Source organism: Salvia hispanica, chromosome 1 (genome assembly GCF_023119035.1).
Source record: "Salvia hispanica cultivar TCC Black 2014 chromosome 1, UniMelb_Shisp_WGS_1.0, whole genome shotgun sequence".
Lineage (NCBI taxonomy): Eukaryota > Viridiplantae > Streptophyta > Magnoliopsida > Lamiales > Lamiaceae > Salvia > Salvia hispanica.
The window spans coordinates 26,167,724-26,184,485 of NC_062965.1; the positions used below are offsets into that span (position 1 = coordinate 26,167,724).

At 32.6% G+C, this 16,762-nt stretch overlaps 2 protein-coding genes and 1 pseudogene across 2 annotated transcripts in view; 1 reads left to right on the forward strand and 2 right to left on the reverse strand.

Annotated features, from left to right (window-relative positions):
• Positions 1-5,678: 5,678 nt before the first annotated feature.
• LOC125201924 lies at positions 5,679-6,941 on the forward strand. Its single transcript, XM_048100221.1, has 4 exons — positions 5,679-5,833; positions 6,184-6,291; positions 6,369-6,542; positions 6,617-6,941. The coding sequence occupies exons 1-4, from the start codon at positions 5,753-5,755 to the stop codon at positions 6,704-6,706; spliced, it is 453 nt and encodes a 150-aa protein (XP_047956178.1). The 5' UTR covers positions 5,679-5,752; the 3' UTR covers positions 6,707-6,941.
• Positions 6,942-8,105: 1,164 nt separating this feature from the next.
• LOC125203389 lies at positions 8,106-9,638 on the reverse strand (annotated as a pseudogene).
• Positions 9,639-12,171: 2,533 nt separating this feature from the next.
• Positions 12,172-16,762, reverse strand: part of LOC125192444 (BTB/POZ domain-containing protein At1g01640-like) — a 6,730-nt gene continuing 2,139 nt past the window's right edge. The window contains exons 3-4 of the mRNA XM_048090018.1: positions 12,984-13,175; positions 12,172-12,636 (exon numbers count right to left, since the gene is read on the reverse strand). Of these exons, the coding sequence (XP_047945975.1) occupies positions 12,172-12,636; positions 12,984-13,175 (657 nt within the window). The remainder of the gene's footprint in view (positions 12,637-12,983; positions 13,176-16,762) is intronic.

Consider the following 16,762-nt stretch of genomic DNA (forward strand, 5'->3'; position numbering starts at 1 on the left):
CCCATTTAACCTTTTGAGGCATACTGAAATAATATACTCGGCTCCAGTTTTGAAAAACTTTTCTATGCTAAGTTGCCAGCAATTGGTAAAGTCATTAATATACAATATGCCAATAGAAACATTAGGAAAAACAAATATGAAGTCAACCCAAAAACTTCGTCAATCGACTTTATTTCTCATGATAATTAAACACATTTATAAAACTTGCATTTTCATTCCGACCCTCTTTGCCCTTTTTAATATATAAAGTCAACTAAATATAGTTTTGGTGATATTCAGAGACATCTGACCTACAAATACGAACTTCAGTATTAGGTGAACGCCCGAACGAAAATCACCAATTTCTTTCAAAATTTACACGTACTTATGAATATGTAATTAATTTTTTTGTATAATTTCTTGATGTAGAATATTATGTTGAAAACCTAATTAGGAGGGAAGTGACAAGATATGTGTGGAGAGGATTGTTTTATTGTAATGATGGAAGGGGTGCACATGTGAATAGGTGGGTACGCGATTTGTCTTTGAGGCATAGAGACAATCTTTGATAGCCAGAAGCAATGCCAACTTACACACACATATCTATCTATCTATATATAACCAAATCACTTTTTTTTATTATTTTTTCGAAAATAAAACTTTATGTTATTATGCAGATACTGATGACATCTCGTGATATACTCACTGACCATAGGATAAAATAAAATTATATACATAACAGATTTCAGATTTATTTTGAATCCATTTGGAGCCAAAAATTGCTCATGGGTCTTTGCCAGTTTTCCTGATATAGATTTTTCTGCCGGTTCTTGTATATAAGTGTAATAATAATCAATTATTTTATTACCGCATATAGCAATGAATAGCAATATTGCAAAATTAATAATTAGGGTTGGTTAACTATCTCATTATCTCATAGATTTCATAGTCTCAATTCTTGGTTAATGGTGGTATTAGTTATTAGGGTTGTTTGGGAGTATAATATATTTGGTGTTTTTCTTTAAACCAATATTACTAGAATTAATAAAAAGTTTGCTGATGGTACCCTAAAATTATGCAAAGATATCATGCAGTCACACCAATAAAATAATTCTCCATTCAATATGCAACTTAAAGCATCATAAGAAAAAATTATTGGCCAATATATATATGTGGATGTAATTCTTCAAGGACATTGGAATGGTAATACAGCTTCAGTCGACGAAGCTGAAAAAGCTACAGTCTCGAAATGACTTCAAACTCACATTGGACTTGCGAAATGTGCTGGATGAATGGATTTTGGTCATCGGAGATCGTTTGATGGACAAAAACATCATTTTATTTTCTGGATTTTATTCAACCTTCGTATATTCTATTGTGTCCTTTCCGGGTATTAGGGTTTTCGAACCTTATGTAACTAGTCTAGCAGATAAACTGTTTTCACCATCAATTTTTGGATTCGATCAATCTTATAGGCATTGAGATCACTTCTTATGTTTTACCTTTCCACATTTACCAATCACTCGAAGTTTATAACTGAAATAAATACGAGGTTCTTGTTTCACATATTCTTGATGGAGACCTTTAAATTCTCAGGCTGTAAAATATTATTAAAACACAATCCGATATTCTAGTGATACAAAATTACAAACAACAAAATTAATGCGACATTTTGCAAAAGTATTGGCCCCACAATAAATCAAATCTTCCAGATATAGTGATTAATTAGACACCTTGAAATTCGATTATCACAAAAAACAGGTGACTAAATTATCGATTTAGATAAACAAATTAACAGTTGGCCTAGTGTCTGATTATGTATTGTAAATTACATATTTGCCCCTGAGAGGTCAAATTGCTGGCATTGCTACATTCTAATGCATAATTTTCCCCCTCTACAATTGTAGATTACTTAGTAAATTAAAATAGTTATATATAAAGTTAAAATAAAATAAAAACAAAAGAATTGACATGACTAATGAGAACTGTTCGAACAAATGAATTCACAACTAGTCAATAGAAAAATGATACTGGTGTGTAGGGCAAGCTCGTTGTTGTCCCTTGTGCTTGAATGATTGTTCCTTCTCATCAGCCATAACTATAGCTGGGCTAGCCAACGGTTCCCTGCGATCAAGGTCGTATATTGGAGATGAAGATGTGAAATATGTTCTTGGGATCCAACGTGAATTGTCTGGCTCCGCCACTGCATAGGATGCATTACTAGACGTAAACATAAGAGGGTATAAACGTAAATGCATAATATTTTAAGTTTGATTAATTTTATTCCAGTGGGACATAATGATTTATATTTTCACATGATATTTGTACTATATATTTTGTTTTCTAACTGTCCGAATTGATTAGCTTTTGCAATTGCCATTATGTTTCCTATTGTACTTCCATTCATTGGCGAACATGTAAAACATTTTTGTTTAATTATACATCAAAATTTTGAAATCAAAACATAGCCTTTGATATATATGCATAATATATTTGTAATGAAATGTCTGTAGATGGAATTAATCAAACAATTAAATTGACATATGTAGCATCTTAAATTGTAAACTCCAAATGTTCGCTTGAAGACGTTCGCACAATGCAAACATATTAAAGTGACAATTAATTATCATTAAGAAACGTGCCACTCATTATTAAGAAAGTTGACATTTATTATTTTATCCAGCTCTAACTAAATTAAAATAGAAAGAGTGATCGCTATCGTAAAAAGTATGGAAGAAATTAAAAAATGTCTTGAATACGTCCGCACTATACATCCATCCGCACAAGAATCCATTTCTAAACCAACTAGCTCATCGAACTCCATACTCAAGTGGATCTCCACGGCGTAATTAATTAATAGCGTGTTATTTAATGTTAAATTAGTCTTAAACCTAATCAAAGACAAGAATGAAGTGGATTATCAGAAGTTAGTGAAGCATAAACATGTCAATATCTATATTAACAAGAGTTGATTGCCTATGAAATAACTAATTTTGTAAGACATATCACGAAGTTTCAAAAAAATTCAGTTGTCCCGTCATCCACATCATCGAAATTTTGTACGTGTGCACCAACTCAGTATCGCATTCGTCTGGAAAAAATATCTTGTTATAATTGCAAATTTTAGAAAACTTAGTGATTCGTTGTTCAAATTTTGAAGGATACGAGCCAAACCATAATTTAACGGTAATTATAGTGCCAATTAATTAATCCTATCAACAATCATGTCACGTGTAAAATATATGAACTTCAATTAATTAGGTCTACTTTGCTAGGTAAGAATAAATATCATCGTGTACTTTTCCATGAATTGAAGTGATATTTCAACATTAAGTAAGATCATGTATATTTAAATTACAATTTAAAAGCATAAAATTGTAATCGAAGGTAGAAAAAATTTCATTACATGTGCTAGCTACTCAGAATTCTCCCAAATCCTTCAGTCTAAATTATACTAGTACATTATTATTGAAAGTTGCCGAAGATAATAATAAGATCGATAATAGTATATGATTAAGTGTGGTAGTAATAATTGAGTAATATAATGAGGAAATTAGGATAAATGTAGTGATGTTTTTTGGGAAATTGTGGAAGGAAGATAAATAGTGTGGCACGTGTAGAAAGAGAGAGTTGGAGAGGACAAAGATGACGGCTGTTTTGAGAGGGAGCTCCAAATTCCCCGTGATGACAATTTGGACCCATCCAATTTAACATCCAATTTTTCATCTTCACCATTTTCGATAAATAATACTAATAATTCCTATCTACATACAAACAAATGTGCATACATATATACATAAGTGCACGCGGCCATAATAATTCATGTGTTTCACCCTCACAATCCAACCCATGATCACGAGCTCATGATTCCTTTCTTCATCAATTACTCACTTCAACTATTACATGTCAACTTACATCTTTCTTTTTCCTATACATATATGTATATCATCAATCATAGTATATAATTGATATTTAATATTTTTATATATAGAGTGAGAGAGGCGTTCAATGAATATTTATACTTAAAAGAAGAACGAAAAAATGCATTTCATTACTGAAATTTTAAGATGCGAAATTATAGTTTTATTTCATTTTTAGTGAAATAACTCTCATTATGAATGCGATAATTTTATATATCAAAAGTGGTGTTTTCAATGTTTTTAGTTTTCATGATAACAATGTGTTGTACTTACCCCACTCTTGTAGTATATATACATAGGGATGTGTTAAGATAAACGTACAATTCTTTTTATAGTGCACTCGGCGTTTAAATTTTACAAATACGTATAAAATTAATGAATTTATAGTGAAATTAACTGCATCGTATTTGAATAAAATACGAATTTATAAAAATATATTAGGCCAGGTGTTGCATTCATCCAACCAAAATGCATCTATTGTACTAGATCTTTACAATCAAATAACTGAAAATGATTGTAATTTCTATAAGTAAAATACTTTGCATTTAAAATAATTCATAACTTTTATTTTAGTTCTATATCCTATATGTAATACCGTCAGCAACTTTAGCATGCATGCTTCGCCCAAGATGCTATTGGTCATCGAATTAATTGTAAATTCATTTTCAATGCGAATGCTTAGACATTTGGATGCACCGTGCATCTACCCTAATTCAATTCATTAATATCTAAATAGACTTCATTAATCACAATTAAATTTTATGCACTATGCATCCAGATATACTAGAGTATGCTCGTCAATATATTCAACCTTTTCCCCATGTATTAAAAAACTTTTAATCAATGTCACCACTATTAGAACTTTTATATATATGACTGGTGTATAGTAAAAAAGATTTCCTTCGTCATAGTTGCTCAGTTTATTTTATGGAGTGGTGACGGAATAATCTAAAATCCCCAAACTATTTCTCTGTCGCAGCAGAATTTTATGACTTCTGCCATTTTCAATATTCACCCCAATTTACATCTGAAAAATAACACTAAATTTTGAAATGACACTACAGTTTTTATTTAAGCATATTTTATGTGTGATCATAAGTGTTACGGAGTAGTACTGCATTTTATCAATACAGAATTCTCAATTAATTGTATAATTAAGAAATTTAAAGTAACATTTATATTTTACCTTACCTCTTCAATTAATTTAGTCAAATAAAATTTCCAATCTAAATTAGATAAATAGAGATTTTTTTTTTCACTACTAACGACAATAAAATAATATATCTTGTGAATTGCAATACAAAAAATTGTGGGTGACTTGTAAAATCCATAGTCCTCTTGCTAAAGTGGCAGTAGATTTCTCATGACTTATACAGAAATCACATGTGTACAAATTGAGCCAATCAAAGTATAGCAGAATCATGGTGTACTCCTGCTGCTATTACTGCCACAATATAGTAAAACCAAAGTTTTATTTCACAGGTAGACAATACACACACACACATATATGATATATATACATACATAATTTCTTTTTTATTTTGGTTTCTGATTTCTTGGCAGAGAAATGGTTTACGTGTTAATCATATAGTAGCGGCATAATTTGTTATATTTAATTACATTCCTTAATTACTCATGCACACAATTACATAATTAACACACATAAAATGCTAATTTATTTAATTTATAAATTTGAGTGAGAAAGAGAGAGAGAGAGTGAGGCTGGGGTCATGTGGGAAGCAAACAAAATATGACACTGATTTGAGAGGGCATCCTTCTCTTTAAAGCCTCAAAGCAATGGAATTTCCAAATACCAAAGGAAAAAAATAGAAGAAGAAATATACAAAACTGCAATGGTTTCTCGAGAGCACAAGAGAGATGCTGCTCTTCACGATAAGCTGCAGATTCTCCGTTCCATCACTCACTCTCATGCTGTAAATTCTCTGCTCATTTTTCATTTCATTTTGATTGGTTATACAAAAAGGTGTTTCTCACTTTTATGTGATTGTGTTTTCGATCAATTTTTTTCCTCATCTCCTAATTGTGTTTATTTGATCCAATCATGCTTATATTTATGTTATCAAATTTGTCACACACCGCCTTATAATTCCCGTGTTTCTCATCACAAGATTATAAGATCAATTTTTAGCTAAATTTTTCTAATTTTTTGATATATGAGGAAATGAACAAGTAGCTTTAAATTCTTGATTGATATGAATAGTCACTATTTTAGGTAAACAATTTCTTGATATAGTAATTGACTTTGGGTTTTCCATCTTGGCAGATGAATGATACATCAATCGTTCTTGATGCATCAAACTACATCAAAGAGTTGAAACACAAAGTGGAAATATTGAATGAAGAAATATCAACCTCAGAGAGTTCAACCCCTGTAACATTTTTTCCTCCTACACATATTAAATACATATTTTAATTAATGTAATAATTAATATTTATATATATTTGCAGAGAGTTTCTGTTGAAACCCTAGAAAAGGGTTTCCTAGTAAAAGTGCATTCGGGAAGAAGCTGCCCGGGGCTGCTCGTATTGATACTCGCGACGTTCGAAGAGCTCGGGCTTAATGTGCTTGAAGCTAGGGTTTCCTGTGCAGACAGCTTCCATTTACAAGCTCTTGGCGGAGAAGTAAGAAAATTTTATTTTTGGGTTTTAATATATTGAAATGATATGTATATATTGATGACTTAATTTTGGTGTAGAATGAGGAAGATGAGGAGAGCATGGATGCACAGATGGTGAAACGAACAATAACAAACACCATCAAGAATTGGAGTGAAAGCATTGGGTAATGAAGAAATATGTTTAAGTTGATTATGATGGTCCATATATATCTATAAATATCTATAATTTCCAATTTGGTGGCCAAAAAAAAAAAAATTCACCAGATTTATCTATTGTGGGTGGATTGGGAAGTTAACTTTGTGAATGTGGGATGTGAAAATGCAAGTGATCAAAGATCACTTGTAATTTTGATGCAAATTATTAATTAATTAATGGATATTCCCTAGCAATTTCGAGAGAGAATTCATCTAGTTATTTATTTTTTTTCCAACATATAACATGCTGAATTAAAATCCTCATAATTTTTCCTAGTAAGATACGGTTTCACTAGTTTAAAATAATATTTAAAGCATTTAAATATAGTAATACATATCGTCTTGGTGAGGGAAGTGCTTCCACCTCTGTCAAAATTTGTCGGATTCTTGACATTATTGTCACGATCAATTAACATAATTCTCTGTTTCATTAACAAAATCGTGAAAGAATAATTGCTAATTAACCTAAAAACTCCAAGAAAGTGGGAATTTCCAAGCATCTTTTATGTGCATAGTTGTGGTACTATACCTTCAACAAGAAGTTACGGTTTTCCAGCTTTTTGTCTATTTTAATTGAGAGGAATAATATTGAATTTAATTATATAATATTACAGAAGCATTCGTGTTTTGTTCGATAAGGTTAATGAAAGCCAGCTCCACATTTATTTTTATTCGAAAAACAGAAGATGCATGAATATATGAGGTAGATATGCGTTTCTATTTTTGTATCAATAAGTACATTTATAATGTTGAGGAAAAAATAAAAAGAATACATTTATTTGAATGAAAAAATGTCGGACATTTATATTATTATTGATCATTTTAGGATCCAGGCCCAAAATTCCACGAGACTAAAATTTATGGGCCCAACTAATCCCTTAAACCCGCTAGCCAGTTTTGCCGGGCTTATTTTGCCCTCTCTTATCTCACACTTATTACAAGCGCACGGTGAACAAGTTCTTATAAAACTTAATCCTTTATACTCCCTCCGTTCCCCAAAATTCGTCACCATCTGATACGACATGAATTTTAAGAAATGTAATAGAAAGTAAGTTGAAAAAGTTAAAGGTGTGTGGATCCTACTTTTATATATTAGTTTTAAAATAAAATGTGAGTGATAATAAATTAGTAGAATGCGGGGTCCATTACCAAAACTGGTAAAGGTGAATAGCGACAAATTTTTAGGGACGGAGGAAAAAGGAAATTGGTGACAAATTTTCAGACGGAGGGAGTACTTCGAACAGAAGTCTAATTTTAACCTAGCCCATGAAAAAAATAATATACGTACATATCTACCTTTTAACATCACTAATAAAAAAGTATACAAGTAAAATGAAACATGGATGGATATTTTAAATGACAATAAGAGACATTTAATATTAGAAAAGGGAATAATATGAAAGCCTTGTAAGTGTATCACTTCAACTAAGAGTGGAAAAAATAATGCAAAAGAAAAGGAAGTAAAAATCTAAGACCCAACGGCCAATCATCACCTCAATGTGGATCAACCCAAAACACCACTCTTCTGTTTTTCATTATACAAGAAGAATTCCCTTGTGATGATTGTAACTAGATGAGGATTCTTGAGCGCAAAGGCATCAAAACTGGGAGTGAAAAGTATACCTTCCATGTTTACTACAATGAAGCTTAGGACTTTGTTTCTGAGGTTTTGGTTGGAGCAAGTGTCGGATATTTCCAAGGTATCAAGAGCGGTGGATGGATTTAGTGATCCAAGCATCTCATTTTCGCAAAACTTCTGCAGGTAAGGGATCTCGTATTTGTCTGCAGCTATCGCTAACGAGCAAACGTGTTTCTCTATCTTCTCTTTTGGAAGGCTTCAACTGTACAAGAACTCGAGTAGGGCTTCTAGTTCCTCGTGTTTCAGCTCCAGTAGAGTTATCGTTTGATTTGCCGGAGCTTTGCATTCGTCTGAATCCAGCATGTTTCGAAATATTGCTGATCTTGTTGCCTGTAGATGTATATGGTATATAAGAGGGTAGTGATCAATGCATAACTAGAGACTTTGAAAACACGAAGGTCATTTTTAGGGCGTTTTGGTTCATTCCAAAGGTATCTAGTTCATTTTAAATAATTCATAGTAAGTGTTCTGAAGTAAAATGCCCTTATAATGAGCTACGTGTTTCAAATGCGACTAAATTTTAACCTTCTATTTTTTAATTTAGTATTTGAAATTTGGTCTCTAGTTATGCAAGAGGTAGTGGCTCTATAACACTACTCAAACATAAACAGAATCAGATGTAATGAACAAGTGATGAAGCGATGCATTGTTTAACTAAAAACGGTAATAGTCTTTCACATGCTAAATCTGAACAAGCATACCAGTTCTTACGGTCCAGTTCCAATTCCACCTGTTCAGTTTGAAACATTAATTTATTTGTCCGGCCAAACAAATTGGATTTCTTACGTACCAACAAGCTGAACCGAAACTGGCATACTAATTTTTTGGGAGAATTTGGCAAAAACTCAAAAAATTGACAAATTCATTGAAAATAAGAGAAAATTCAGCTAGAGTCGCGAAAAAACAATGAGTCAAAGATCATCTCCAATGATACTATAAAATCCAAAATGGAGAGTTAAGGCTCAAATTTTATGAGTAGAAAAAATAATTAGAAAGAGAATATTCTTTTGATGCGATGTATTTGGTGTAAATAGATGGCCAGATGTTCTTTATCAGTTAGATAGAGAATATTTTTTTGATGCGATGAATTTAGTGTAAATAGTTGGCTAAATGTTCTTTATCAGTTAAAAATAGGAACCATAAATTTATTTGCCGGCTTTTGTAACATACCAATAATGCTCGATGGGCGGGTATCGGGGGCTCATTGTCACCGGGCATGAGTAGAATATCAGTATGCATTTGGTCCTTCAAAGCGTTAGCAAAGCCACTTAAAAGCTTGGTGGAGGCCTAAACACAAGTTGGGGCGCTTTGCAATAGGTGCAAGTCATTTTCTTTCTCTAGATGATCACAAACACTTTACAGAGATCACAACAACGACGAAGACTAATGACAAGAATATAAAGAAGAAATTAAATGGATTTGTTTCTTATAAGTAGTATTATGCGTTAGAAATGAAAAACAAATCGAGATCTATTAGGGAATCCGAATCTATTATCATCATCCTGTAATAGATTTGATTTCATCTTATAATAGATTTATTCTTTTCCAGTTTTCCCCCCAAAAAGATTCCTTAAATATCCAATCCTATGTTAATACTCCTCCGTCCCCGATAAAAGTTGGTTGAAAAAGTTAATGGAATATGAGATCCATTTTTTTATATTGGTTTTATAATAAAATATGAGTGAATTAAGTTTGAAAAAGTTAATGAAATGTGAGACCCATTTTTTTATATTGGTTTTATAATAAAATATGAGTGAATTAAGTTTGTGGAATGTGAGACCTACTTACTATTTATGGAAAAAATGAAGTGTGACTTTTAATTAGGGACGGACAGAAATGGAAAAATGTGACTCTTAATCGGGGACGGAGGGAGTAATTTTTTAACTTACATAAGAAACTTATAGTATATGATTTTGATACAATCAACGATTCAAAATAACACATAAACCTAATTCAATCATAATGTTTGCGATTCAAAATAACATATAAACCTAACTCAATCAGAATTAAATTACTAGTCACTAATTCAATCAAAAATCTAATGAACAGAATTCTTAGAGTCGTCGGCGGCAGAGTCGTCCCAAATCGCAGCCGTTAGTTATGAGAATGAGAATTTGAGAGAATTTGGGCTTCTTATAAACCCAAAAATATATAATGGGCTCAATTAATTGAAACAGCCCAACAACAAAACATTTATTTTGCCCATAACTCATAACATGCCAAAAAAAAACCCTCATAATTTTCCTTAGTAAGATACAGTTTCACTAGTTAACAATATTATATATAAAACAATTAACATAATTCTCCTCCCTAGTAATATACGGTTTCACTAGTTAACAATAGTATATTTAAAACAATTAACATAATTCTCTGCTTCAGTAACAAAATCGTGAAAGAATAATTGCTAATTAACCTAAAAACTCCAAGAAAGTGGGAATTTTCCAAGCATCTTTTATGCGCATAGTTGTGGTACTATACCTTCAACAAGAAGTTACGGTTTTCCAGCTTTTTGTCTATTTTAATTGAGAGGAATAATATTGAATTTAATTATATAATATTACAGAAGCATTCGTGTTTTGTTCGATAAGGTTAATGAAGGCCAGCTCCACATTTATTTTTATTCGAAAAACAGAAGATGCATGAATATGTGAGGTAGATATGCTTTTCTATATTTGTATCAATTCAGTACATTTATAATGTTGAGGAAAAAAAATAAAAGAATACATTTATACACATTTGATTCAATTATTTGGGCTGGGCAGAACTTTTGCATTGGGCTGGGGGCAGCCCAACCCAATGTGATATTGATCATTTTAGGATGTGGGCCCAAAATTCCGCAGAGCCTATAACTTATGGGCCCAATTTAGCCCTTAACGCTGTTAGCCAGTTGGGCCGGGCTTATTTTGCCTACTCCTATCTCACAATTAAAAAGTACGTCAATCCTTTATAAGTACTTCATTATCCATGAACAAAAGTCTACTTTTTACATCATTATTAAAAAAATAGTACAAGTAAATGATGGACATATTAAATACTCCTTCCGTCCCAACTCAATTGTCAATCTTTTCCATTTCGGTTCGTCCCAACTTAACTATCACACTTTATTTTTATCACAAATGGTAAGTAGGTCTCACATTCCACTAACTTACTTCACTCACATTTTATTATAAAACTAATAGTATAAAAAAGTGGGTCTCACATTCCAGTAACTTTTTCAACCAATTTTGTTTTACATTTCTTATAACACGTGCCCACTCCAAGAGTGACAATTAAATTGGGACGGATGGAGTAACAAATACTCCCTTCGTTCCGCGGTAGTAAAGGCGTTTCTTTTCGGCACGGGATTTAAAAAAAATTGTGTTAAGTGGGTTAAATAAAGGAAGAATAAAGTAAAAAGTGAAAAAGGTAGAGAGATAAGAAAAAATAAATTAAGAGAGAGTAAAGTAAGAGATAAGAAATGTGTTGACTTTTACTATAAACTCTAAACCCTTACCGAAATGACAAAATGACTCAACTACCGTGGAACGGAGGGAGTATGAGATATTTAATATCAGAAGAAGGAATAATATGAAAGCCTTGTAAGTGTATCTCAAAATAAATTCATCAAGTTGATGACAAAATTCTTTACACAAGTATCCTTGGAGAAGAAGAATTATGTTGGCTCTTGCGAACGCCTTGGTGCGCTGTTTCCCTTCAACTGAGAGCAGAAATAATGCAAAAGAAAAGGAAGGAAAAATCTATAGACCGACCGGCCCATCATCTCCACCCAATACGAACTACGAGATTACCTCAATGTGGATCAAACCAAAACATCACTCTTTCGTTTTTTACTAGCTGTGAAGGATTCTCTTGTGATCTGTGTAACTAAATGAGGATTCTTGAGCGCGAAGGCATCAAAGATGGGTGCGAAAAGTATATCATCCAGGTTTCTTACAATGAAGCTTAAGACTTTTTCTTTAAGGTTTTGGTTGGAGCAAGTGTGGGATATTTCCAAGGTATCAAGAGCATTGGATGAATTCAATGATCCAAGCATCTCCTCTTCACAAAACTTCTGCAGGAAAGGGATCTCGTATTTGTCGGCAGCCATCGCTAACGAGACAACGTGTTTCTTCATCTTCTCTTTTGGAAGGCTTCCACTGTACAAGAACTCGAGTAGGGCTTCTAGTTCCTCGTGATTCAGCTCCGGTAGCGTTATCGTTTGATTCGCCGGAGCTTTGCATTTGTCTGAATCCAACATGTTTCGAAATATTGCCGATCTCGTTGCCTGTAGATGTAATCAATGCGTAACGACATCAAAATAATCTAAGAGATCAATGCGTAGTGACATCAAAATAACATGGAAGTGATCAATGCGTAACGACATCAAAATAATCTAAGAGAAAAGTAATCTAAAGTCCCCCCAAAAAAATAGGAATCAAGACATCTCCAATGGTACTCTAAAACCCAAAATGGAGTAGGCAAATAGCTCTAATTGTATTCCAAAACCGATCCCATTTTGAGTTTTTCAGCAAAATAGAAAAAATAATTAGATAGAGAATATTCTTTTGATGCAATGAATTTAGTGTAAATGGTTGGCTAGATGTTTTTTATTTGTCGGGTTTTATTACATACCAATAATGCTCGATGGACGGGTATCGGGGGCTCGTTGTCACCGGGCGTGAGTAGAATATCAGTATGGATTTTATCCTTGAAAGCGTTAGCAAAGCCACTAAAATAAGCTATCTTCTCATTTAGCAACTCCTCCCGATTCAACTTCAACTCCCGATTCATGTCCTCCATCAATTTCAAGGCCTTTACGAATCCCTATTAGTATTACACGCATCAATTATATACTACTACTATAATTGTTTAAATCACTATAAATTATTACTTTCAAAATCAAAATTGGTACCTTAACAAAATCTGATGAAGACGGTTGATTATTGCTGGTGGATTCATCATTTTTAATTTCGTTGGCTAACAAGATTAAAACTTTCCCCGCTTTGGAGCAGGCTGCGCAGATTCGGTCTTCGGTAGGCCACGAAGCAAGAGGGGGCGCTTCGCAATAGGTGCAAGCCGCCATTTTCTTTCTCTAGATTATTGAGAATAATATAAAGACGAAATTAAATGGATTTCTTTCTTATAAGTAGTATTAGGAAAACCAAATCCAGATCTATTAGGGAATCCGAATCTAATATCATCCAATAATTGATTTGATTTCATCTTATAATAGATTTATTCTTTTTCCCCAAAAAAAGATCATGAGCTAACTTAGATTAATATGAATGAATTAATTATAATTGGACTAAGAGAAATTTAATAATATAATAATGGCAATATTAGAATATTTTATTTTATATGTAATGTCTTTATAATTTTAAAAGGATAATTGTTTTCGACATGTCAATATATCTTAAAATCGTCAAAAGATAGATCTAACCAAGTTCTCGCGACCAAAAGTGTCTGATGCATAGCATTATCTTCGAATGCTTTACCCCTAACCTAGACATCATAGCCCATGTCACAAACTATATTTTTTGGAGTAATTTTAACACTTGGAACTAAGTTTTTTTTTATTTTTTACAAAAGGTGTAATACGTACTATTGAAATTTTAAATACTTTAGGTTGACAATTCAACATAAATCCATGTTTTTAAAAAAAATGTTGATGCATACCTATTATCAATGACAACAAGATTCCTTAAATATCCAATCCTGTGTTGATAATATTTTAACTTATTTAAGAAACTTGTGTATATAATTTTGATACAATCAACGATTTAAACAATACATGAACCTAATCTATCTATCTATACATATATAAAATGAAAATTTAGGGAGTATTTATGGAATTATTAATGGAAGTTTTGGGGATATTTATGAAAATAATTCTTGATGCTAGAATGACATTTTATGGCTTTACGAAATCATCATTTTCAAATCACATACAGCAGAGCCTCATAGTTCATTATATTTACAGTTATAATAATATATTTATATACATTATGGCGTTTCCAAATCAATAATTAATTGATTGGCTTTAATGGCATTATTATATAAGTTAGCTACGTTAGATTAGTCGGCCATTTAAAAAAAAAAACGCTTGGAATCTTATTAATATTGGAGAATAAAGACTCTGAATCAAGACTAAAAAAAATTATAATTTATATAACTGATTTAAACTTAGAATTAGAACCTAGACTTTCAGCTACAAATTTAAAATCACATTCCGCAGTTTCATATGCACTATAAATGCAATCCACCATGTAAAAACATTAAATTTTCCCACGAGTAGCAAGGTTGATATCATGTAACCATTCCACACCTTACTCGATGATCTACAACTAACGAAAACTAATTCGATTATCAAAGTCCGGTGTATCCATGTCTATTAAGTTGCTGCTCCTAGAGACAAAACCAACATCGTGAGTTTAGAATGTGTGCTTCACTATCGAATGGTATGTTGTTTTGTGCTTTTTAGTTATGTTTTTGCAAGTTATATGAAATCATTTGCTATGGACTTTTTTTTTGTATTCAGGGCATAAGGATTCAAGCAACTATTCCACGAATTCTACACGCAAGATTTGGTGCACTAATTAGAGAAGAGGTACTTTCCGTATATGCAATTTTCTCGTGAGGCAAAATCGGCCTCACAATCCCGTTACAGATCATGCATACCACATTAAGATGATTTCAAGCACACAAATGTTTGAAGTTAATGAGCCTAAATTTCCAAAAATGATTTTTAATTTTAAGTCATTTGAGGAGATTATGCATATTAGTTTTGGAGAAAATAACAAAAATGCCATTATGAATATTGCAATAAAATAACATTAAAAAATGTAACACCAGAAGGAATCAAACGGTTTTAATTTTGCAATCTTCATTCTACAATCAATGCTATTACAAATATTATTATAAATATTGAAACAATAGAGGAGTAAACTGTTTTCATTCTACATTCTTCATTATACTATCAATGCTAATTAACATAGAAATAAGAAAGGTCATATGTTGAAGCGAAGAGACTCATCTTTTCATATTACCTAATTAATACAGAAATACGTAGAGTCAGCAGAAACAAAGCATATCTCTATAAATACTCATTTGAAAATCATATTCTTTCAATCAAAACTTCAACACAAAAATGATTAATGTTGTAGCCGATCGGTTTTTGAGCAATGCAATTCCATATTTGGAGTTACACTGTTTACTAACGTAATTTTTTCATGACATCGCATTCCAATGTCAATATTTTTGTTCCCTCATGAAACCTTATAGAAGAAGAGGAGGAAAAAGAAAAAGGTAAGGGAAAAAAAATCGATAAAGAACAACGACAAACTGATACAATGTTAATCGTATCAGCAACTCGGTCGATGGCGAGAGAGCTCAGCGGCGAGTACAACCTGCGTGCGGAGTTCCACTCCGTCAAGCAGAGGATTCGCTTTTTTGTGTAAAATAAAGAAGACAACAATTTTGGAGTAAACTTATCATTCATAATAGGTAGTTGACAAGTTCTCCTTTTTATATCTAAGACCCTGGGGCGGTTCGACCTCCTATCTCTCGGGAAAGAACCACAAAGAAAACCCAAGATAGAGCTTATAACATCGCTCGACTCCCTACACTATTACATTAATTAACTGACTAAATAACTAACTACAGAACTAACGGCTGACATAATCTTTGAACCGTGCTGGAGGGCCTCTCGTGCGCTGCGGTTTGGTTGTGCTCTGCACATCTTGGCTGATGAGGCTCTGCTCTCTGTCCTTGTGATTATCCTCCCGGTCTGGAGATGATGGACCAGCTACATGATGCGTATCACAAACACTCCTCCAGATGATTTGAATGGTGAGTGAAAGATGAGAAGATGGATATTGTAGGCGGCATATGTATCTTTTATTTCATTGGAAGATTGTATAAAGAGAAGAGGGACATTTCATTGGAAGAGTGTAAAGAGAAGATGGAGATTGCTATTGGATTGAATAACTGAATTCATTGGATTGATTTGTTTGATACATTGTACATGAGTATATATAGGACTCTAGACATAAATGTTTCTAGGAACTATACTACACAATAAATGTTATTCTATTTTCCAACACTTCTAAAATATGTTAGAAGGTTACTTTATTTTCTATGTATACGGCGGATGTTATAGGTAGAAGAGTAGAAAGTGAGTGGTAAGTTTAGTAGACCTCCTCACAAACACTATGCGTAGTACATCGACCAGGTAGTAGAGGTCTGGCCCTCCTATTAGTGTTCCTGTCTCTCGTCTCGGAGTAGTCGGTTCTACACGTCTCGTGTTGGTTTGGCGTCGCGTGCTCTCCGGGAGGTCGTGCCAAGTTTCTAATACAGTCGGCAATCAAGACATCAATCAATAAATCAGTCAATTAATTACATTATCACATCCC

Excerpts from the sequence above, each read along its gene's own strand:
- LOC125201924 (XM_048100221.1), top strand. The coding sequence starts at position 5,753 with ATGGTTTCTCGAGAGCACAAGAGAGATGCTGCTCTTCACGATAAGCTG. Across the intron at positions 5,834-6,183 it reads CCATCACTCACTCTCATGCT|ATGAATGATACATCAATCGT; the intron begins GTAAATTCTCTG and ends CCATCTTGGCAG. Across the intron at positions 6,543-6,616 it reads TACAAGCTCTTGGCGGAGAA|AATGAGGAAGATGAGGAGAG; the intron begins GTAAGAAAATTT and ends ATTTTGGTGTAG.